This window comes from Typopeltis vanoorti, chromosome 3, assembly GCF_054136105.1.
Source record: "Typopeltis vanoorti isolate ZY-2024b chromosome 3, IOZ_Tvanoo_1.0, whole genome shotgun sequence".
NCBI classification, from domain to species: domain Eukaryota; kingdom Metazoa; phylum Arthropoda; class Arachnida; order Uropygi; family Thelyphonidae; genus Typopeltis; species Typopeltis vanoorti.
The window spans coordinates 162248010-162273192 of NC_143551.1; the positions used below are offsets into that span (position 1 = coordinate 162248010).

The 25183-nt window shown below is 35.0% G+C and overlaps 1 protein-coding gene across 1 annotated transcript in view; it reads right to left on the reverse strand.

Annotated features, from left to right (window-relative positions):
* Positions 1 to 25183, reverse strand: part of LOC150108714 (uncharacterized) — a 200578-nt gene that overhangs the window by 20382 nt on the left and 155013 nt on the right. The window contains exons 5-6 of the mRNA XM_090390947.1: positions 24628 to 24803; positions 17171 to 17339 (exon numbers count right to left, since the gene is read on the reverse strand). Coding sequence (XP_090247073.1) covers positions 17171 to 17339; positions 24628 to 24803 — 345 coding nt within the window. The remainder of the gene's footprint in view (positions 1 to 17170; positions 17340 to 24627; positions 24804 to 25183) is intronic.

The following is a 25183-nucleotide window of genomic DNA, read 5'->3' on the forward strand; positions in this document are numbered from 1 at the left end:
AATACTTATGAGAATCCGAACATGGAGAATTGCATCTAAGGTGGAAGAATTTCTTGGAGAAGATCAGTTTGGTTTCAGGAAGGGTAGAGGAGCAAGAGATGTGATTGGACTGTTAAGGATAATAAGTGAAAGAAGTCTAGAAGTTTAATATCTGTTATATAGATTTTGAAAAAGCTTTTGCCTTTGTAAAACAGGATAAGATGGTGGAAGTAATGGAAAAGATTGGTATAGATTGGAAAGACAGAAGGCTATTTCACTATACATGGGACCAACTGCCATGGTGAGAGACATATATGGTACAACAGAACCATGTATCACTGGACGAGGAGTAAGACAAGGCTATTCTCTATCATCAATTTTGTTTAACATGTATTCCGAAGCAATGTTAAAAGAAATGCTGGAGAAATGCAGAAGAAGGAATAAAAACTGGAGGTAGACAGATATTTGCAATACGATATGCAGATGACAAGGCATTATTATCAAATACTGAAACAGGATTACAACATCTGTTGAACAGAATACTGGAATCCTGTATTGATTATGGAATGAAAATTAACATAAGAAAAACAAAGGTAATGATAATAACAAGGAAAGAGGTAAATATGGATATCAGAATAAATGGGGAAAAATTGAATCAAGTAAAGACATTTAAATACCTAGGAAGTGTGATTAGCAGTGATGGAAGATGTAAAAGTGACATAAAAGCAAGAATAGCGATGGGAAGAGATGTATATAATAGAAAATGGAATTTATCCAGAAGAAAGAAAGACATTGAAGAAAGAAGAAATTAAGATTTTGGAATTTGATTCTTTAGAGAAACTTGTGACATTAAGATTTTATAATATATAGACACGTCTATACAAGCATATTATATTTTAACTAGGATGCCCCCCCCTCCCCAGTTCTGGACTGGTAGGCCGGTTCTCCTTCAATCCTGGTGACTCGAAAGCCTCCCCCCCACCCAATCCCCTGAGTTCCGGATTGGCAGGCCGGTTCTCCTTGAATTCTGATGACTCGAATTTTGAAAACTCCAAAGGGGGGGGGGTTTCCGCCCCCCCCCACAGCACCTACACTTTCAGAAGTCTCAGAAACAATCTCCACTATTTCGTCTTCGCTATTAACAATTCTTCGATATCTGCCAACATAAGATCATTGAATCCTTCTCTGCCAATTTCACATGCCAAACTTATTATATTGAGGAATTCTGCAGTATGATTGAAGGGAACAGGAGCATTCTCTTTAACACATGTGGGCCAAATAGCTTTCCAGCATGCATTCATAGTTTCTTGTCTCAATTCAGATAACGATGATCGAACCTGATCAATACAATCCATAACTGAAAATTTTTTCCACACATCCATAACTGACAGTGTTTCATCATCATTTAGCTTGTTCAAAACGTACTGAAATGTTCGTCTGACATAATGTTTTAAAAGTCACAATTATACCCTGATCTAGAGGTTGTAGCAATGATGTGGTATTGGACAGCAGAAAAAAAAAAAAAAAAAAAAAATGCACATTTGGGTGTTTTATGGCAGGATGACCGGGTGCATTATCAAGAATCAAAAGCACTTTAAATTCGAGACACTTGTCATTCAAACAGCGCCTAACTTCTGGCACAAAATGTTTGTGGAACCACTCAGTGAAAATATCAATGGTCACCCAAGCTTTTTTGTTGGCCATCCAATGAACTGGCAATTCTTGAAAATCTACGCCTTTCATTGGTCGTGGTCTTAATGATCGATTTATGAGCAGTGGTTTTAACATCTGATCTCCTAAAGCAAAATAGGAGCGTTATGCGATCCTTTACTGCTTTGAACCCACCAACGGTTTTTTTGCAATTTGATACGTAAGTTCTGTTTGGCATTTTTTTCCAGAAAAGGTCGGTTTCATCCATATTCCAAACTTGTTCACGAGTGTAACCTCCATCTTCAGTTATTTTAGCAAATTTTTGTGGAAATGCTTTAGCAGCTGTTTCATCAGCAGAAGCCATTTCACCTTTAATTTTTATATTATGAAGAGCATGTGTTTTAATAAACTTAGCCATCCAACCATTGCTTGCATGAAATTCATATTTTTTCCTCGATTGAGATGAAGTATCTGGCTGCAGGTTTTTAATCTGTTCATAAAATCTCAATGCTCATTGCTTGATGGGATTTCCGTCAACTGGCATTCTTTTTTGTACATTATCTTCTATCCACATCACTAAAGCATTTTCAGCCTTTTCTAGAACATCTCTTGTGCATGATGATAATTTCGTACTCGATTTTGTACCAGAACATACCGCTTTTCTAATAGCTTCTTCATTTTTCTTTATAGATCTGACAGTTGATTCATGGACTCCAAAATGCTTACCCACAGCTGTCGCACCTTCCCCAGTTTGAAGACGATCTAAAATTTGAATTTTTATATTCAAGGAAATGGCTTTCCTTTTTTTTTTTTTTTTGTTATCGGCAACATCATGTGAGGGCTAGATTAAAATCTTTGGTTAATGAAATGAAAGTTTGAAAATTACATATAGCTTACCAGCTTACCATTTGTTATTTCTTGGCAAAATTATTAATTTTATAACGCGATTTTTATTTTTATTTCACTTAAAAAATGCAAATACAAAAATGTGCGGTAACTGTGTTGTCTACTTAAACACCAAATTTAAACTGCTAAGAACTGCTTTTTTATGCGCAGTCAGTTATTTAATTCGGGGAATTCCCAATAAATGAAATTCGTAAGAATTTAGAAATTTCTTAAATTACGGATTATTTCCTAACTTAGACTTTAGGTTGGTTGCATAAAAATGAATAAAAATCGCGTAAAAAAAAAAAAAAACTTTGATATCCCAATTCACATAAAAAGAGGTTTAGATGTATATATTAATGTGTTATCCTGATTAAACTTTCTCATATTTTTGATACAGATATACAGTCATTTCGATTCAAGTTAGGGCGTTGAAGTAAGGTCTCGGCAGTTTCTTTAAATAAACATTCAAATTTATAGTGACATCTGTGTAGGAGGCAAGTTTTGGACCAGAAGATGTTGTGGCTTGTCTCTATTCTGTGCTGAGCCAATCCAGACTTATCGGATTTCTTGTGCTGAATGTATGATTGATGTTCCTGAAATTCTTTTTTATATAGAGCATCCTGTTTGTCCAAAGTAGGACAGATTGCAGTTACAAGGAACTTGATACACACCAGGCAGAGACATAGTTGAGCATTTATCTTTAGAAGAGGGGGGAAATAGGTGGATATTTTGTTAATAGGTATATAAGTGGCTGTTACAATCATATTTTTTCAGAATTCTTGAAATTGGTTCTGAAATCCCGGAACTATAATTAATTGGAACTCGACGTGTTGAATCTGTGTTGTTTTGGATTGGCTTGTAAAAATTGAACAGATGTCGATATTCTTTTGGAGAAGCCATTTAATTTCATGTGGTGTTTGATAGTTGAAAGTTCTTTCTGTAATTCATGATAAGGATGATGAGCAGATCAAGAATTTAACATTCAGTGAAAGTGGGTTTTCTGTAAACTATCATTGTTAGAATACTTGAAGGTGAACGGATGAGGAGGACGTCTAAAAAGGGTAACTTGTTGCCTTTTTCAATCTTCATGGTAAACTTAATACGAGGATGTAAGGAATTGATTCTGGCTAAAGAGGAAGATAAGGAATCTCTCTTATGAGGCCAAATTGAAAAGATGTCTATATATCTCACCCAAAAGCGAGGTTGAGGGAATATAGATGAGAACAGGACGTCTTCTAGATGTTCCAAATAAAAGTTGGCTAGAGCAGGTGAAAGTGGACTTCTCATGGCTGTTCCTTCCACTTGGTTGTAGAATTTGTTTTGACATAAGAAATATCCTTAGTGCATCACGAAATCAAATTTTTTAATGTCTTGTGGGAAGATGTCAGCAATAATTGTAAAGTCTCTTTGAGAGGTACATTAGTATATAGAGATTCTACATTGAAGCTCACCATAAGATCAGTAGGTTGTAATGAGATATTTTTTAATTTATTTAGGAAATCAGAAGAGTTTTCCAAAAAGCAGCGTGATTTGCCTATATGTGATTTCAATAATTTCGCAAAATATTTGGCTAAGTGATAAGTAGGTGAATCAATACATTCCACTATAGGACAAAGAGGAATATCTGTCGTGTGTATTTTAGGTAGACCATAAAATCTAGGTCATCTTGCGAAATGAGTTTTTAGCCTTTCAATCGTGTCTGCATCCAAACTTATCACCTCATCAAGAAGGGAGTTTAATTTCTTCAGTTGTCTGTTGGTGGGATCATGATTAAGTTCTTGGTATGTTGAGTGATCTAGAAGTAGAAGAGAAAATTTTCTTCTATAGTTTGAAGAATCCATAATTACTGTCGCTTTCCTTTTTTCTGCTTTAGTGATGAGAAGGTGACTGTTGCTTCTTAAGGAATGTAGCGATTTCTTTTCAGAAGGAGATATGTTGGAAGGAGGAAGCTTGGCTTTAAGTAGCGTAGAAGCAACTTCTAGGTAGAGAGAATTAGCCTTTTCACTGGAAAGATGACTAAGGTTCTGTTCGATGTCAACCAGGAAATCTAGATACAGAATCTTTTTAGGGACTATAGCAAATCATGTCCTTTTGAGAGGATGAGTGTTTCACTACTAGTTCAAGGGTGACCGGATACATTGATGATCCAATTATCTGGAACTTGGAAAGGCTTGATTTGTTTAGAAATAAGAACAATATATTTGAAGTTTAGATGTTGATTCTGTTTTTTATACGAACGTTGTAGAGCATTTAGCCACATTAAGAACTAAGTCAGAAAGATGTGGGTCTAAGCTTGTGGAGATAAAGGTCTGGAGATCAGAAACTTAACGAATGTTAGTAGCAAAATCATGTTTAGCTGCTCTGAGTTGGTTACAGATTAAAGCTAAACTGGTGTTCCTGTAGATATTATGGGTTCCAGGAGATTTGATGGTTTCTTTAATCATAGTGAAATGAAGAATAATCTTGTTGTCGCGGCATTTTTTCAGAAAGACGATCCTCGCTTGCAACTTACCTTGTATTACTTTTATTTTACCTAATTTACTGTTTTTTTTGGTAAAGTTTTCCCCATGAAGGAATAGAATTTGATTCTTTAGAGAAACTTGTGACATTAAGATTATAATATATAGAGACGTTTACACAAGAATATTATATTGAACAAATTTTAATTTGCCAAATATTTCAGTCTGAAAATAACAGACTATCTTCAATGGCTACATAGGAACAGTTTTTTTTAACAAGGTGGAATACCAACAATTGATCATTCAAAAGCAGAACGAGCTGCGTGATGTTATGTCGCTAAGTATTAAAGAGAGGTAAACATTTTTTTTTATCAGAGTAATGATTAAATTAAAGATATTGATTCACAAACTCATATGATAATCTTAATTTATAAATAAGATTAGATTAATATAAGAATTAAAGTCTTAATTGAAAAAAAAAATTATATATATATTAATGTGTTATCCTGATTAAACTTTCAAATATTTTTGATAAAGATATACAGTCATTTTGATTCAAATTAGGGCGTTGAAGTAAAACTTCAGCACTTTCTTTAAATAAACGTTCAAATTTATAGCAACATCTGTGTAGGAGGCAAGTCTTGGACCAGATTCTACAACCAAGTGGAAGGAACAGCCCACTTTCACCTGCTCTAGCCAACTTTTATTTAGAACATCTAAAGGACGTCCTGTTTTCATCTATATTCCCTCAACCTTCCTTTTGGGTGAGATATATATATAGATGACATCTTTTCAGTATGGCCTCATAACAGAGATTCCTTACCTTTCTTTTTAGCCAGAATCAATTCCTTACTTCCTTGTATTAAGTTTACCATGGAGATTGAAAAAGACAACAAGTTACCCTTTTTAGACGTCCTCCTCATCCGTTCACCTTCAGGTATTCTAACAATGACAGTTTACAGAAAATTCACTTTCACTGGACGTTATATTCTCAAACAATCTGCTGATTATCCTTATCAAAAATTAGGAATCATAAAATGCCTAATCCGAAGAGCCAGAACTAATTGTTCACCTCCTCACGAATTACAGAAAGAACTTTCAACTATCAAACACCACATGAAATTAAATGGCTTCTCCGAAAAGAGTACACAACATCTGTTCGATTCTTAAAGCCAACCCAAAACAACACAGATTCAATATGTCGAGTTCCAATTCCTTATATTTCTGGGATTTCAGAACGAATTTCAAGAATTCTGAAGAAATATGATTTAACAGCGCCACTTATATACCTATTAACAAAATATCCACCTACAGGGTGTTCGGGATAAATTTGACATATTTATAATTAATTATATTTTTCCGTAAGTTACATGTATTAACACACACTTCTCTTCATTTAAAAGTTTGGACCCTTCTTCATTCATATACAAGATGTCAGAAAGGATGGATAGCTGGAACCCACCTGAATCATGGAAGAGAATAACTTGTATCATGATGATTCGTGCCCGCCATCAAAATAAGGATATTACGACTGCTGCCCAATGCTCCCTGAATACAGTAAAAACAATCGGGCATGAACTAGAGACTTGCAATGGTGACTACGAGGATGTAGCAAGAAGAAAGATCCCTAGCAGACGATCTGATTGCGTTCGTACAGCAGAATTCCTCGCAAATCTGCAGGAACAGGTGTTGAAGAACCCTGGCATTGGAATTCGGGCTTTGTTCGTGGAGTTGCTAACTGTAGTCAAGCCCTGGATAACAAGGGTAGCCAATGGTAGGCCGTATGTATGGCAGCAGGATTCGGCCCCTTGCCACACCTCTGGGAAAAGTCAAAAATGGTTGTCTGAAAATTTCTACGACTTCACCAGTCCAAATGTTTGGCCTCCAAACTCCCCAGACCTTAATCCCATGGATTATTTTGTATGGGGCGCAGTTGAAAAAGACACCAATCGCACTTCCAGTAATACAAAAGCCCAGTTAATGGATAAAATTAAAACAGTTTTTGCGGCCCTTCCCAGGGAGACTGTAGCATCAGCTTGTTCGAGGTTCCGAAGCAGAATTGAAGCTGTGATCGATGCTAATGGTGGTTATTTTGAGTAAATCTTGTTGATAGTATTGTAATTAACTCTGCCTGTAATGTTTTTTTGTCAATTCATTAAATTTAATAGATACAAAGAAGATTTTCTTTTTCCTTACGAAACTGTCAAATTTATCCCGAACACCCTGTATTTCCCCTCTTCTAAAGATAAACACTCAACTATGTTTCTGCCTAGTGTGTATCAAGTTCCTTGTAACTGTAATCTGTCCTACTTTGGACAAACAGGATGCTCTATAGAAAAACGAATTCAGGAACATCAATCATACATTCAGCACAAGAAATCCGAGAAGTCTGGATTGGCTCAGCATGGAATAGAGACAAGCCACTGGTCCAAGACTCGCCTCCTACACAGATGTCGCTATAAATTTGAGCATTTATTTAAAGTGCCGAGGCCTTACTTCAACGCCCTAACTTGAATTGAAATGACAGTATATCTTTATCAAAAATATGGGAAAGTTTAATCAGAATAACACATTAATATATATATATAATTTTTTTTCAATTAAGACTTTAATTCTTACATTAGTCAAATATTATTTATAAATTAAGATTATTATATGAATTTGTGAATTAATATCTTTAATTTAATCATTACTCTGATAAAAAATGTTTTCCTCTCTTTAATACTTAGCGATATAACATCACGCGGCTCGTTCTACTTTTGAATGATCAATTGTTGGTATTCCACCTTGTTAAAAAACTGTTCCTATGTAGCCACTGAAGATAGTCTGTTATTTTCAGACTGAAATATTTGGCAAATTAAAGTATAATATTCTTGTGTAAATGTGTCTATATATTATAAGATTTTGGAAAGCTTTGAGATGTGGATTTGGAGAAGGATGTTAAAAATCAAATGGACACACAAAATAACTAATGAAGAGGTCTTAAAAAGAGTAGAAGAAAGAAGTCTGTTAAGGAGGATAAAAAGAAGAAAGGGAAACTGGATCGGACATATTCTGAGAGGAAATGGAATCATCAGAGATGCCATCAAAGGAAAAATAGACAGAAAAAGACCAAGAGGAAGATAAGGAAAACAATGCTAAATGACATGCTGAATGGAGACAAGTACACAACCTTGAAAGAGAAGGCTCGGAACAGAAGAGAGTGGAAGGAAGCTTTCTTTCCACTCTCTTCACATGATCATTTGCAGAATACCTAAGAAGAATGTTATGGATCACAAACATGGAATTTTTTTTTTTTCCCAATCTAGAAACCTCCAATAACCAAGTTGGACACACAAAACAATGAAATCACATAAGACCTAAAGTATTTTGCTGACACTCATGACATGATTCAAAACAGCATTTTGAATCATGTCAAAATCTTCATTCTACAAGAGTAGAATGAAGATACTACCTGCTTGGTCAAACAGGCAGGCACTTTGATGAAGTTATCAGTAAAGACAGAAAAATAAGAACTCTGTTACCACATTCTAGGGTGAAAAGAAACTTTACAGACTGACCTTGCGATGAAGCAATATTTGCATAATAATTTCTCTATCATTCAATTGGTTTCTCACCATACCAGCTTTGCTTATTCTGCACTTTCCAAATTTAATTTGCCATATACACTAAAAACTCTGTGTCTAAATAATTGAAATATTTTACTAGTTCTATACATTCAGCTGCATTCTCATTGGAGAATGCAACTGAAGTCTCCTATGTTTCTGCCTATTTTCATAGTTTTGATCTTTTTATTGCAGATTTTCATTCCAAATTTGTAACAGCTGTAATTCAATTTTATTTTATTGACATTTGTAAGAACTCTCTGTGGTCTCTAATCTTTGATGAAGTCTCTTATTTCTAACCCAACTGGTAGCCTGATGACTTAAAACTGATTTGAACACTGTCTTGTATACTACTAGTATGGTGGTTTGGCTAATTTCTCTATTATCAGCTTTGCTTATTCTGCACTTTCCAAATTTAATTTGCTGTTTACACTAAAATTCTGTGCCTAAATAGTTGAAATATTTTACTAGTTCTATAGGTTCTCCATTGAGAATGCAGCTGAAGTTTTCTATGTTTCTGCCCATTTTCACAGTTTTGATCTTTTTATTTTCATTCCAAATTTGTTACAGCTGTAATTCAATTTAATTAGAGAATAATAAACTTTAACTGGATGTGTTTAAGAGTACAACATTATCTACGTAAAGTAAAGAGTTCAGTTTGACATCTCTGATTCTAATATTGAGTTTAATGCCAATTTTCTTTATACTGATATCCATATAAATGATGAAAAGTGTAAATAATCTGCATCCTTGTCTTACTTCTGATTTACATCAAACCATCTTCCTGTAATTCCTTCAATTCTAACTGCTGACTTATGACTTAAAAATAGACTATGTATTGCTCTGTATAATGTTCCATCTACTCGACATAATTGTAGTGTTGTAAAGCTTTTCTCTAAGCTCTCTGTCATGCAGGTTCTTGTCATATTTTCCATGATTTCTGCTCTGTCATAAAATGAAATGATCTCAACAATTATTTTGCCTGAATGCAGCTTGTTCTTTTCCACGTTTCTCTTCCAAAAATGCTCACATTAATCTTACATATAATAGAAAAATTCCATTGTAATTCTCACATTCAGCTTTATTCTTTTTTTTTTTTTTTTTTTTTAAACAGATAGAAACTGAGAGCTCAATTCAGTACAGGTATCCCTCAATTAACGCGGTTAATTAACCCCTTGATGTTACCGTGTATATCAAATGTAATAATAATTCGTTTTATATGCTACTCTTTTAGGAAAGATAAAAAATGAATGCAAAGTAAATGTTTAATAAATACTTGTACCCACATTATTTACTGCAATTTTTTTTTTATCAAAAGAAGTTATCAAGAGTCGTTTGAACAGTTTTAGTTTTTTTCTTATCAGCATAAATTCTACGATAACAAGCAAAATGACTATCCAAACCTCGTTAAACAAGCAATAAAACAATAAAGAAAAAACACTGCAAATATAATACATGATGGTACAAATTAAGTGGATATTGAACCGAACATTATTTCATAGCCGAATATAGAAACTACAAGAGTGTCGTGCCGAATATATAGAAACTAAACGTTTCAGCAGATGCAAGCATAAATAACCTTATGGGCAACTCGTAGTAAAGGTGGAGTATGCTCCAGATTCCTTTCCTTAGTATTTTCCATAAATTTAAAGCACATCTCCTGGAAGACATATATGATAAATAAGCCTTTTGCTCTCTATTTCAGTAATACATGATGGTTTATTTATTTTCAGTTACAATCTAGAAATTTTGAACAAAGAATTTAACAAAAAAAACATAACTAAACCATACTATACTGACATTGGAGGTTGCAGTATCTCTCAGATACAATTTACTGCGAGATATCACAAACCTTTATATAACATGTGTTAACCAAACTGACAACAAAAAACAATGCGGAATATCACTCTAACATATGAATGCACAGCTACTAATGACCTCAATGCTATACACCGAATTGTGTAAGATGTGTAAGCTCTGACAGATACATTTTGCATGTATCTGTCAGATCAGCTGCGAGTTTCACAGGGTTAAAGGTGCGTTAATCAAAACTCTTGCCGCGTATATCAAGGGATTGCTGCAATTAATTTCACTGCATTAATCAAATCCCGCATTAAGCAAGGGATACCTGTATTCCATAACCCGACTTTCTGAATTATGCAGTGTGGTCATTGCAAAACTTTCATACTTCCATATTTGAGCATTTCTAATCGAATATCACTTACTTCTGCTGTCTTTCCACATTAAGTTATGGCCTTTTCTACCTCAAATATTGATATCTACTCCTGTTTGCATTCCTTTTTGAAAGTTTTATACTACTGTTCTGTCACTGCTTGTTTCATTTAACAGTCTTTCAAAGTAATTACTCCAAATACCTAAGATATCCTTATCTTCAGTTTTCATGTCACCTTTATAATCTTTGATTCCTTTTACAGTACTCTTTCCTCCATTTCTAAGCTTTTTCAACAGCCTTCAGAACAACCACCTTCCTGATATTTATCTTCTATATTCTAACACAGCTTTCCCATGACTTTCCTTGAGCTATTTTTACGCAGATAAGTTCTACTGCATTTTTCTCTATATTCTTTTAGGGCATCTGCTGACTTATTTGCTAGGAACTTTTAGTATGTTTTTTTCTATTTCAGAACAGCTGCTTTAACTTCTTGCATCCACCATTTTGTTCTTATTTTTCTATCCTTGCAGACAACTTTGCCACATACCTATCTAGTTGAATCAATTTTTTTCCCCGTCAGAACTTGCCACTGAGACTCCAAACTTTAGTTTTTGTTTTCAAAATGTTACATTTTTTTCTTCAATAATGTTTGTGCAGTTGACTCTACAGTTTACCTGCAAACGTTCTGCAACTTAAATTCTTTTTAAAGCTTTCTCACATACTATTTTTTTTCAATGTGATCTTCATTTTTATCCTACTCAGCACTAAGGGATGGTCACTTCCAATTTCAGATCCTCTCTACACTCCTATACCTTGAAAAAGCATGAAGATAAAAGAGTTAGGTGCTTGGAGAAAGTGTTGTGTGACAGGTTGGAATTGCAAATCCAGCCAAACTAGAGCTAGGATAATGTGGAAATACTCCCCTGTCTCCAGATAAGTATGAGTGCAGAAATGATTATGAAGAACTGGATTCAATTTCCTAGGTTTCGAATCTGAATGAGCAGGTTATGACATTATGTAAGGGGTAACTGTGGGCCAAAAGGAGATGATATTAGAAGTATAACATCATCATCCGCATAAAGCAAGGAGCTAACATTAACATCTCCAATTTTGATATCAGGTTTAATACCACTTTCCATCATAATGTGATCCATATAGATAATGAATAACAGAGGTGATAATGTATATCCTTGTCTGACACCCAGATTTCACATTAAACCATCTCCCTGTACTTCCTTCAATTCTAACTGCTGATTTACAACTCAAATAAAGACTAAGTATTGCTTGTATAATGATCCACTGACAATACAACTGTAGCGTTTTGAATAGCTTCTCTCTTGGCACCCTGTCATATGCTTTTTCCAGATATACAAAACTTAAATACAGATCTTTATTATATTCCCATGACTTTTCAACTATTTGTCATAAAGTGAAGATCTGATCCTGACAGCCTCTATTTTGGCCTGAATTCAGCTTGTTCCTCACCAAGCTTCTCTTCCACAATCCTTCTCAACTGTTTCTCAAGTATACTGGCATAAATCTTACTGGGAACACTCAGTAGAGAAATATCTCTGTAATTCTTCCAATCAGTTTTATTTCCCTTTTTATATATGGGTACTATGAGAGCTCTACTCCAATCATCTAGAATATGTCCTTCTGACCAGGCCCTCTGAACAATGCAGTGTAGCCACTGTAAAACTTTTATACCTCCATACTTGAGCATTTCTGGTCTAATATCATCTACTCCAGCAGCCTTTCCACATTTCAGACTTTTGATGGCTTTTTCTACTTCAAGCATGGATATGTATTCCTGATTGCATGCCTGGTCAGTGTTTTTTTATCACTGTGCTGTCATCACTGCTAGTTTCATCTAGCAATCTTTCACAGTAATTATTCCATACTTCAAGGATATCTTTTTCTCCAGTTTTCATATTACCTTTATCATCTCTAATTCCTTTTACAGCACTCTTTCCTCCATTTCTGAGCTTCTTCAACAACTTCCAGATTATCTTGCCACCTTTTTGATATTTATTTTCTATGTTCTTACCCAAGTCTTCCCATAACTTTTGTTTAGCTAGTTTTACACAATGTTTGGCTTTCTTACATTTGTCTCTGTATTCTCTAAGAGCACAAGCCGACTTATTTGCCAGGAACTTTTGATATGCTTTCTTCTTTTCCTTCACTGCCTCTTTAACTTGCTATGTCCACCATGGAGTTCTGATTTTTCTATCCTTGCAGACAACCTCACCACATGCCTCTCTGGCAGAATCAATCAATGTTTTCTTCAGAGTTTGCCACTGAATCTCCAAGGTTTGATTCCTGTTCTCAAACTCTCTCATTTTTTTTGAATAATGTTTGTATATTTTAGTCTACAGTTCACATCTGAGAGCTGCTCAATTTTTATTCGTTTTAAAACTTTCTAACATGTCATTCTTTTCAATATGAAATTCAATTTCATCCTGCTTTAGATTAAATGGTGATCACTTCCAATTTCAAATCCTCTGTACACTCTTGTGTCCCACACCAGAGAGAAAACATCACTATTGACAATAACATAGTCAATGAGACTTTTCTTATTCCTTGCCTCTTCTCTCCATGTGAATTTGTGCACATTTTTATGTTGGAACATGGTGTTAGTAACAACCAGCCCATGTCCTGAGCAGAAATCCAACTAGTATTTGCCATTATTATTAGTTTTGCTCTTTCCTCCAAATTTTCCCCAAATATTTTTGTATGTCTCACAATCATTTCCTACTCTGCTATTTAGATCCCCAACAAGGACCAACTTTTCCTTTATCATTGTGTAAGTTGCTTTCTCTAAAGTCTCAAAAAATTCCTCCACTTCTACCTTAGTAGAACCTTCTGTGGGATCATAGGCACAAATAAGTCTCATTGTCCAGTTCCCCATTCTTATATTTGCCCACATCACTCTACTTGAGACTGCCTGCCATTCAAGAAGATTAGCCTCGTATTTTGTGGTGAATACAATGGCTACTCCTTCTTTTCCTTGATTATCATTGCCTGAATATAACATTTTGTATTTATTGCTCAGAAAGATCTCACCAGTTTTGGTCTTTTTTGTTTCAATCACCCCTATTATGTCGATCTGGTACTTATCTAATTCCTCAGCTAGCTCCATTTCTTTGCCATTCAGGCTTCTTACGTTGATAGTACCGATCTTTAACTCTGGTGATGTTGAGTTGGGGTTTGTTTTCAGATTTGTTCCAGTAGCTGACTTTTCGCTGTTTGCCCTTGTTCCCTGGCAAAAACAACGGGGGGGGGGGGGGCCCTTGTTTAACCGGGCAACGCCCCAACCGGCATGAAATTCTATCATGGTTTAAGCCAATAAGAATACAATTTGGTCAGTTAAATCCCAAATTGCCAGCCCATCTTCGTTTGTTCAGTATATAGGTAGATATTTAACAGGGTGCACCATGAGAAGGTGAGGATTGGACATGAGGTCAGAAGCCCTGGTCGGTTCTCCACATTCCTTTAAAGGCTATGTGGTGGACTCCACTCAGTTATACAGCTTTGTCAACCCTTATCAACATTCCTATGAGCAGTAAAGCACAAGCAAGAAGGGTATGGTAAGGAAGGCTATACCAGATTTTGAGAGAAAATTAGCAAAGCAGGCCAAAGTAAATCCAAGAGAGTTTTCTCTTACCTGCATATCAGGTAAGAGAAAGAATGATTATGGAAAGACAACTTTACTCACACTGCTGATGGTAGGAAAGTGACAGAAGCAGAAGAAATAGTTCAGTTACTAAGTGATCCCTTTGCAAAGGTATATCACCCAAGTGGTGACTTTGCAGTTATGATGTGACAGAGACTGAAGTGAGAATTGACGTAGATGAACTGCAGGTACTCAATATGTTCAAAAATATCGATGTGAATATAGCAGTGTGCATGGATGGTACATCAGCCCATGTACTACAAGTATGTGAAAGGGAAATGGAAGTGCCACTGATGAAATTGATTAATCTAAGTTTCAGCTGAGGCAAGATTCCAAAGGAGTGTGGAAAGAGGATAAGATATTTCCATTACATAAAGGTGGCCCCCAAGACTGAAGTTAAAAATTACAGACCAATTAGTATCTCTGCAGTGGTGGTTCAAGTATTGGAAAAGTTGGTGAAAAGGAAAATTCAGGAATAGGTGAAAATAGGTGAATAGGATTATTATACTTGATAAGGGGCAGCATGACTTTGTAAAACTTAGGTCCTAATTCCATAATTTGCATTTTATAATAAGGTGAAAGGAAGTGGACACCATAATACTGCTAGAATTTTGAAAATGCATTTGACAGAATATCAAATGGAAAACTGTTACATAAGTTGGTACAAATGGTAATGAATATGAGGCTGGTGTATGGCAGCCTCATATTCATTACCTTTCTATGACTGTTCACAAATTTGTGAACAGTCATAGAAAGAACAAAATTTGTGAACCATGACTGTTCACAAATACTAATTTTACAAATACAATTCTACAAAAAAAAAGCCTTACATAGGGAAAACGTCGTAAAAATGCATTCACCTGATGCAGAAGGGCACGATAAAGCATTTCTGCATGAAGCTAAACATCTGCAAAACACTGCCTGGCAGGAATGTGTTAAAGAATAAAAATTGGGGAAAAAAAAAAAATCAATAAACTACTTATACATATAACTTATCTTTATAAGCTAAGTTATATATATATATATATATATATATATATATAAGTAGCTCAACAGAAGTCATAGGAAGAATAGTACTACTAATATAGTTTCTCACAGGCAAGCCAATTCCACTATCTTGCAGCATAATGCCATCAGAAACATGTCTACTATGTCAGAAAAAATTCTAACTATACCCCAAGTGGTAGTTGACTTTCATCACAAAGTGAATTGCCTTTTTCTCAGTGGAGGTCTGAAGTGGCTGTTGCCATGTTCAGTCTGCAGAGGAAGATGTGTGGCTTGTCATTCTTTCCCTTTCATATATGTAGTGTGATAATAACATGCTCCAAGTGCCAAATACAATTCCCTCCCCAAGGGATACACTGTGCTTGAACCTAGAAACTTTGTAGCCCTCTTGGTAATGACATTTGACTGGAACAATTTATATAGTGGTGGTAGCGTTTTAGTCCTTGGAAACTTGATTTTTTCATCTACAACAAGCAAACTAACCAGAATATATTCTACAATACTAACCGACATAATACAATATGTTTTGCAGCCTGAAAATGCAAAGGGTTGAAACTAATAGCACGATATTAGGTAGTTTCCCAACCAACTAGTGAATAATCTAACACTTACTGTTTAAGTACATTCTCAGGGGCAGTCCAATGAAATTGCTATGCAGAGGACAACGTCAAGAAGTAGAGATCGATTACTTCCATGTGCAAACTATGTTTGCAAGGCATTGCATACCATTTCTATTTATTTAACTCTTATTTCTCATGAAACACAAAACACAACATAAATAGTTATTCTACTGACTAATTATATTTTTGTATCGCAAATCACAAAAAATTGCCCCAAAAAACATGCAAAGAAGATTCCACACTAACACTGTTTAGTTACCCAAACCTGACCTGACTTATTTCTAATAGACTGCAACTAGTAATCTCAATAATTACAATAATAATTACAATCCATTTCAGTTATCCATATTACACTAAAGGATAATACAGCAAACAATATCTACCTTTCTCAAATATATTGTACATAGCAGGTACATTCATCAAATCATATCTATTCATCAATTATATGTATATCTAAGTTAGCTGCATTTACCATTAACCCTGTGGAAGTCGCACTGAGAGATACATTCATTACTAGTATGTGCTAAAATGCGATAAAACTTAAAAAAGAAAAAACACTGCAAATATAATAATGATGGTTTATTAATTTTCAGCTACAATCTAGAAATTATTGAACAAAGAAACAAAGAAAAAAAAAAAACTGAACCAATACTATAATGACAATCGGAGGTTGTGGTATCTCTTAGATACAATTTACTATCAAATATCACTTTCAGACTCTAGTAACATTCACTGAATCTCTTCAACATCTGATGGATTATCTTGTCTATATATTTTTCCAGCCATTTTCAATAAATAAATAAAAAAAAAAAAACTAAACCAATACTATACTGACATCGGAGGTCGCGGTATCTCTCAGATACAATTTAATAGGAAATATCACAAATCTTTACATAGCATGTGTTAAACCAAAACTGACTGCATAAAAAGTGTGGAATATCACTCGTAATATATGCATGCGCAGTACTCATGACCTCCAAGCTATACACTGGATATGTGTAAGAATATTTATATAAACAATTTGCATGTATCTGTCAGATCAGCTGCAACCTCCACAGGGTTAATAAGAACTGCATATTAAAAAAAAAAAATACATTGCTGGAATTTTTTTTTTTTACCTTCATCATTACTTGATGAAACAGATGTATCAATTTTAATCCTTTGTATTATTTGTATGTCGTCATTGTCTTCTTCACTATCTGTATTTTGTGCAGAATTTTCATTGTCAGGTACTTCTTCTGGCTCAAGTTTTAACTGAAGCTGTTTCTGATAGTAGGACTCCATAACCTAAAATATAAACCTACAGTGAAATATTCTGCATGAAGTTATTTTTCTTTTAGTAATCATTAAGAGTTCAGAATGATCAGAAAAAACATTGTTTAACTAATATGCAAGCACTGGAACAATGCCACCACATTCTGCGGTATTATGTTAGTCATATCCCATTCCAGTTGTTGTCAGTTTTTGATGAATACAGACAACTTAGAGTAGGATTAAACCTTCGTTTTTGTTACATATTGTATGGGGATAGGAAGATTTAAAGACACATCATTTTTGATGTGTCTTTACATTTTCTTATAAAACAATTATGAACAATATATGGCACTTCTGTTTTTTTTTCATGCCAACTTAGTGGCCTGCATTTGATGTGTGGAAGACTCCTGATCAGTGTAAATTAAATTAATAAGTATTTAAAGTTGAATAATATCTTTATAGTGTTTTCTGGAATGAGGCCACATTCAAGAGATAGATGCTACAATGAAAATAGACTAGATCATAACAATTAGGGATTTAACTGTATTAATAATACCTTTCAGGCTTATTTTATAAAATTTACGTTGTTTTGCAGGCTAGAATAAGAAGAATGTAAAGACTAGATATAATTTTTAATTATTTCAAACTTTCTAAAAATCTAATTTAAACTAAAATTGAGATATCTGAACAATCTTTAGACAAATTCTCCAGTAAGGGAGAATTTGTATCATTTTAAATTATTTATGTATCATTTTAAATTATTTTTCACATTTTTTGGCTACAAATGCTTAATTAAAATAAAAACTCATATGGATCAACCTATTTTAGTATTTTGAAACTTTGTGCAGAGTCTTACTACCTAAAGCACAAATTTTAATAACATCCATCTAGCCAGCATAATGTATTGGATAACCAAGATAAACAGGCTTTATTTTTTCAAAGCACAAACTATAGAAAAGCTGCAAAAACAAAGACAAAAATCAGTACACGACATACTATATATCCATATGAAACAAGAGTATAATTTCTTGGCATCTTTAATTTATAGTATAACCAAATGAAAAAATTTTTGACATTAGTCTAAGATGCTGCTTATTATCATATGTTCTCCTGGGGCTTTGTATGCTTGTTGCTGTCTTTTTTTATTTTTGGCTGAATTTTATACTTTTTTAAACTCATTTTTCATTATGTGGGAGGGATGTTGAGTAAGTTCTAATAAACACCAGAACAAAAGTGATATATAAGATTACATAGTATGTTCTTTCTAGTAGTTATATCAGTTGCTTTAATATCATTTTTGTTCTAGGTGTTAATCAGAACTTTCCAGACCCCCCCCCTTCGAATATCTTCCCAACACTGTTCTCATATCTTCTTCTTCTCTCTTCCATCATCTATGTGGATGATGATGAGGTCGAATGTACTCTTTCCACTTCTGTCTGTGGTGGGAGAGTCCGAACAATTCTGTCCAGTTTGGTGTCGCTTGGTGTGATTTGGTTTTCAGGTCCTCTTTTATTTTGTCTATCCATCTAATTCTGGGTCGTCCTTTAGATCTTTTACCTTCCATCGTTGTATTCAGGGCTTTAGATGGTAGTCTTTCTGTTCCCATTCTGGTCACATGGCCAAACCATCACAGTCTTCTTTCTTGGATTTTGTCTATTATTGTTATGTCTTGTTTTTTTCTTGTTTTTGTCGTTTCCTTATGTCTTCGTTTCTTAGTCAATCCATCAAAGATACTCCAAGTAATCTTCTTAGCCAACCCATTTCAGTAACTAATAATTTTTTCTTTTCAGCCTTTTTGAGATTTCAGCATTCACTTTCATAGAGGAATATTTGGAGGACCATTGTTTTATAGATTCTTACTTTTGTTACTTGTTTGATGTCTCCTGACTTCCATATTTTATTAAGTCGTCCAAAAGTTTGGGATGCTTGATTGTTTCATCTGTTTATATCTTTTGTAATTTCACCATTGTACTCAATAACTCCTCCAAGGTAGGTGAAGTTTTCTACCTGATCTAGATTCTTACTATCAATTTCCAGATTGGTGCTTCTTTTACTATTTGCATAATTTTTGTTTTGTCTATATTTATGTTTAATTCAGATTTTATACACTCCTCCTTTATTTTATCAGAAATTCACTGTAGATTTTCTTCTGCGCTTGCAAGTAATGCAATGTTGCCTGCAAATTTTAAATTTGTTACATTTTTCCCATGTCACTCCTATTTAATTATTTCTATTAGAGGCTCTTCTCCTTGCTTGTCACTTTCGAACTTGTGGTCACTGGATTTCTCTTTCTCCCCGCATGCATGCACACAGTGTCAGTGTGCCTGTTAAGTAATAAGACAACAAATATTGTATCAAAACAAAGTACTATATTTGAAATTACAGATTCAAAATATTCTTCCTCTACACAACGATTACATCTGTCGTACAGGTGTTCTATGGCATGGTGGAAGTCCTGAACAGGAACCTCCTTTAGTATCTAGGTCAAACCACATTGGATATCCTCAATGTTGCTGGAGTGCTTCTCCCCACTTTTTTTAAGGACCATGTCATCTTTGGAAAGAGGAAAAAGTCTGTGGGAGCTAAATCAGGCAAATGGAGGGGTGAGGGGGAGGAGGAGAAGGTTTTGATCTCACAGATTGACTTGGAAGTCAGAAATTGCTTCACAGACAGCACACAGTGCATGGTTTCTGTGCAGAAAAACCAGTTGTCCACAGCATAGTTCATCCTCCAAGGACTCTTCTTCTTCTAGCTTATCCCACTTAGGTAGGGTTGCTGTTCCTAATGAGTCTCCTCCACATATTCCTGTCATGGGCTGTAATCACATCCAAGTTCTTCATCCTAGGTTCTACTCCACCAGCTCCCCACATCTCTTCTTTGGCCACCTGCACATCCATCTGCATGACCTTTCTTCCCACACACACCCATCCTCCCTCCTCGTCACATGACCAAACCATCTCAACCTTGCCTCTTGTATCTTCGCTTCTAAGTTCGTAATGTTCACTGTTCCCCTTACACAGTCATTTCTCAGACGATCCTTTCTGGTCCCACTACATATCATCCACCTAAGCATTCTCGTTTCCATTACCTACATCCTACTGATGTTATTCCCCACCCCCCTTTAAATGTTGAAAACCAATAGAACACCTGTGCACAGCTCAGACAGTCATTAGCATAAACTTTTATTTCGTCTTAGTACACTTCTGCAGCAATTTTTCCTAATTCACAGTAAAATTTTATCACAGCTCTTTGCTCTACGACGGAACTTCTGACACGCTCCACTCACATATTCTTTCTTCCAGCCAAAAACTGCATCACTTGACTCAAAAGTTGCACCTACAATTACAACACACTCTAGCAGTCAAAACTATAAACACATTTGTTACTTTTATTCAAAGGGTTGTTTTGTAAAAAATCAATCTCATTACTTAATGGGCACACTGTGTATATATTTATTTCAACATTCCCATCTATTTTTACTTAATAAATTTTCCCAAGAAGAAAAATATGCTTTAATCATTTAGGAGTTATCTACATATAGCACTTTATATTCTATATGCATGAAATAATTTTTTCTCCTAAAAAATAAACTAGTGAGAAACACATTTGTTTCGGATAATATATAAGCAGGGTGCTTAAGGGTCAAAGCTGTATAACTGAGAGGAGACCTCCACATAGCCTTTAAAGGAATGCAGAGAACCGACCAGGGCTTCTGACCCAATGTCCAATCCTCACCTTCTCGTGGTGCACCTTGTTGGGTATCTACTTGAATACTGAACGAATGAGGATGGACTGGCAATTTGGGATTTAGCCGACCAAACCGTATTCTTATTGGTTAAACCAAAATAAAAAATGATGGTACAACATGACAAAATTTCATTCCGGCTGGGGCATCGCCCGGTTAAACAAGGCCCCCATTGTTTTTGCCAGAGAACCAGGCAAAAGCTTTTTGCCTGGTTCTCTGGCAAAAGATTTTCAGATTTGTTCCAGTCAGCTACTGGAACAAATCTGAAAACACAACCCAACTCAACATCACCAGAGTTAAAGATCGGTACTATCAACATAAGAAGCCTTAATGGCAAAGAAATGGAGCTAGCTGAGGAATTAGATAAGTACCAGATCGACATAATAGGAGTAAATGAAACAAAAAAGATAAAAACTGGTGAGATCTTTCTGAGCAATAAATACAAAATGTTATATTCAGGCAATGACAATCAAGGAAAAGAAGGAGCAGCCACAGTATTCAACACAAAATACAAGGCTAATCTTCTTGAATGGCAAGCAGTCTCAAGTAGAGTAATGTGAGCAAATATGAGAATGGGGAACTGGACAATGAGACTCATTTGTGGCTATGGTCCCACAGAAGGTTCTACTAAGGTAGCAGTGGAGGAATTTTTTGAGGCTTTAGAAAAAGCAACTGACACAATGATAAAGGAAAAGTTGGTCCTTGTTGGGGATCTAAATAGCAGAGTAGGAAATGATTGTGAGACACAAAAATATTTTGGGAAAATTTGGAGAAAAGAGCAAAGCTAATAATAATTGCAAATATCTGTTGGATTTCTGCTCAGGACATGGACTGGTTATTACTAACACCATGTTCCAACATAAAAATGTGCACAAATACACATGGAGAGAAGAGGCAAAGAATAAGAAAAGTCTCATTGACTATGTTATTGTTAACAGTGATGTTTTCTCCCTGGTGCAGGACACCAGAGTGTACAGAAGATTTGAAATTGGAAGTGATCACTATTTAGTGTTGAGCAGGATAAAATTGAATTTCATATTGAAAAGAATAACATGTAAGGAAGTTTTAAAGCAAATAAAAGTTGAGCAGCTCTCAGATGTGAACTGTAGACTAAAATACACAAAGATTACTGAAGAAAAAATGAAAGGTTTGAGAACAGGAATCAAACCTTGGAGATTCAGTGGCAAGCCTTGAAAAAAGTCCTGATTGATTCAGCTAGAGAGGCATGTGGTGAAGTTGTCTGCAAGGATAGAAAAATTAGAACTCCATGGTGGACACAGGAAGTTAAAGAGGCAGTGAAGGAAAAGAAGAAAGCATATCAAAAGTTCCTGGCAAATAAGTCAGCTTGTGCTCTTAGAGAATACAGAGACAAATGCAAGAATGCTAAACACTGTGTAAAACTAGCTAAGCAAAAGTAATGAGAGGACTTTGGCAAGAATATAGAAAATAAATATCAAGAAGGTGGCAAAATATTCTGGAGGTTGTTGATGAAGCTTAGGAATGGAGGAAAGAGTCTGTAAAAAGGAGTTAGAGATGATAAAGGTGACATGAAAATGGGAGAAAGAGATATCCTTGATGTATGGAGTAATTACTTTGATAAACTGCTAAATGAAACAAGCAGTGATGACAGCACAGTGGTAAAAAACAATGACCAGGCATAAAGTCAGGAATACATATCCATACTTGAAGTAGAAAAAGCCATCAAAGGCATAAATTGTGGAAAGGCAGCAGGAGTAGATGATATTCGACCAGAAATGCTGAAGAATGGTGGTATAAGAGTCTTATAGTGACTGCAGTTCATAGTTCAGAAACCCTGAACAGAGGGACGGATTCCTGATGATTGGAGTAGAGCTCTCATAGTACCCATATATAAAAAGGGAAATAAAACTGAATGTGACAATTACAGAGGTATTTCCCTACTGAGTGTTCCTGGCAAGATCTATGCAAGTATACTTGAGAAATGGTTGAGAAGAATTGTGGAAGAAAAGCTTGGTGAAGAACAAGCTGGATTCAGGTCAAATAGAGGCTGTGAGGATCAGATCTTCACTTTACGACAAATAGTTGAGAAAGCATGGAAATATAATAAAGACATGTTTTTAAGTTCTTTCGATTTGGAAAAGGCATATGACAAGGTGCCAAGAGAGAAGTTATTCAATACGTCATAGTTATATGGTGTCAGTGGGACATTATATCAAGCAATACTTAGTCTTTATTTGAGTTGTAAGTCAGCAGTTAGAATTGAAGGAAGTACAGGAAGATGGTTTAATGTTAAATCTGGTGTGAGACAAGGATGTACATTATCCCCTCTGTTATTCATTATCTATATGGATCACATTATGAAGGAATGTGGTATTAAACATGATATCAAAATTGGAGATGCTAATATCAGCTCTTTGCTTAATGCAGATGATGTTATACTTCTAAATAAATCTGCTACACGTCTACAAGATTCTCTGACTAAATTGAATAACTGTTGCAATAGATATGGTATGAAGGTCAGCAATAAAAAGACAAAGATGAAAATAGGCAGAATCATTGAAAATGTCAACTGTGTTGTGAATGGAGAACCTGTAGAACATGTAAAACATTTCAGCTACTTAGGCACGATTTTTAATGAAGATGGTAAATTAAATATAGAAATAGATAACAGAATCAGCAAAGCTGGTATGGTGGGAAGTTAATTGAATAAATTCATATGGAATAAGAGAGAAATTAGTCGGAACACTAAATTAGCTGTATACAAGACAGTGTTCAAACCAGTTTTAACTTATGGATCTGAGAGCTGGGTCAGAAGTAAAACACTTGACCAAAGACTAGAAACCGCAGATATGAGAGTCCTGAGAAAGATTATAGGCGTGAACAGATGGCGTCAATGGCAATATCATATTAAAAACGAGGATATTAGGAAAGAACTTGACATTGTCTGCATCCAGGAATGCATTAGCAGAGCTAATCTCAGGTGGTATGGTCACTTAAACAGAATGGGCGAAGAAAGATTAGCAAAACAAGTGTTATCTGCTTGGTTGGTAGGAAAAAGACCCAGAGGAAGACCAAGATATAGGTGGATTGATACGGTACAAAGTGCCTTAGACGATAAAAATATAAGATCTGATAATGTTGGAGTCTTGACAAGTAACAGACTGATTTGGAGGAAAATTGTAGATAGGAAGTTAGTAATAATGTAATTTTTTTTCATGTAGTACTATTATATCCTGTACACCCTTGAGGGTACATGGCAGGAATTTGATGATGATATATATAATCAGACATGTCAGTTTGAAACCTAGATAACAAACACTGGAGCATCTCAATTTTTTATTTATTTATTTTCTATTCTGTCAGTATTAACTCAAACAGAGATAGAACTAGTCATTGTATTTTGGAATGCTATGGGTTTAAGATAAACTTAAGATATAAATCCAAGGAAAATTTTTTTCTTATTGCTGCTTCACATAAAGATAGGAACTGAAAGTTCTATTTCAAATTATTAAAGAAAATATAATAACTTCAACTTTTAATACAAAAGATTCATATGATAAATATTATTCAAATTTTTTAAAAACTACTAGCAAATACCTCATCTAATTTTTGTGATGACATTTTCCCACTTTCCTTCAGTGCAGAAGAAAGTTTGTTATCTCCTTTAGCAGGATCTATGGCACCTTCAGGTATTAAGCTCTCGAGTACCCGAAATGTGTCTGTTATGCGCCTTTTCTTCAACTTCTGCCCCACCATTTTGAATGTTTCTTCAGCTAAAAATAAATAAATAATGTGTATATAGACACACACACACACACACGTGTGTGTGTGTGGTTTTATGGTTGCATATGGTGTATCATATTGATGATACTTGTTTGCAGGAAACCAGTTAAAGTTTAGAGGCCAAAAGTTGCAAAAGTTGGTAAAATAGCTCAACGAATAACTCGGATGTTGAAAAACACGCTAACAAGTAAAGGTAAGGAAGTTATTATCTATTGACTACTGCACACAGACTTTGTAACCTCAGTTTCTTGGGGACACGGAGGTGGTCGAAAGGATTCAGATGAGTGACCAGGATGGTGAAAGGTCTGTGGAATACTCCCTATTAGGATAGGATGAAGGTTTGTGGGTTATAAAGATCAGTTGATAGGCA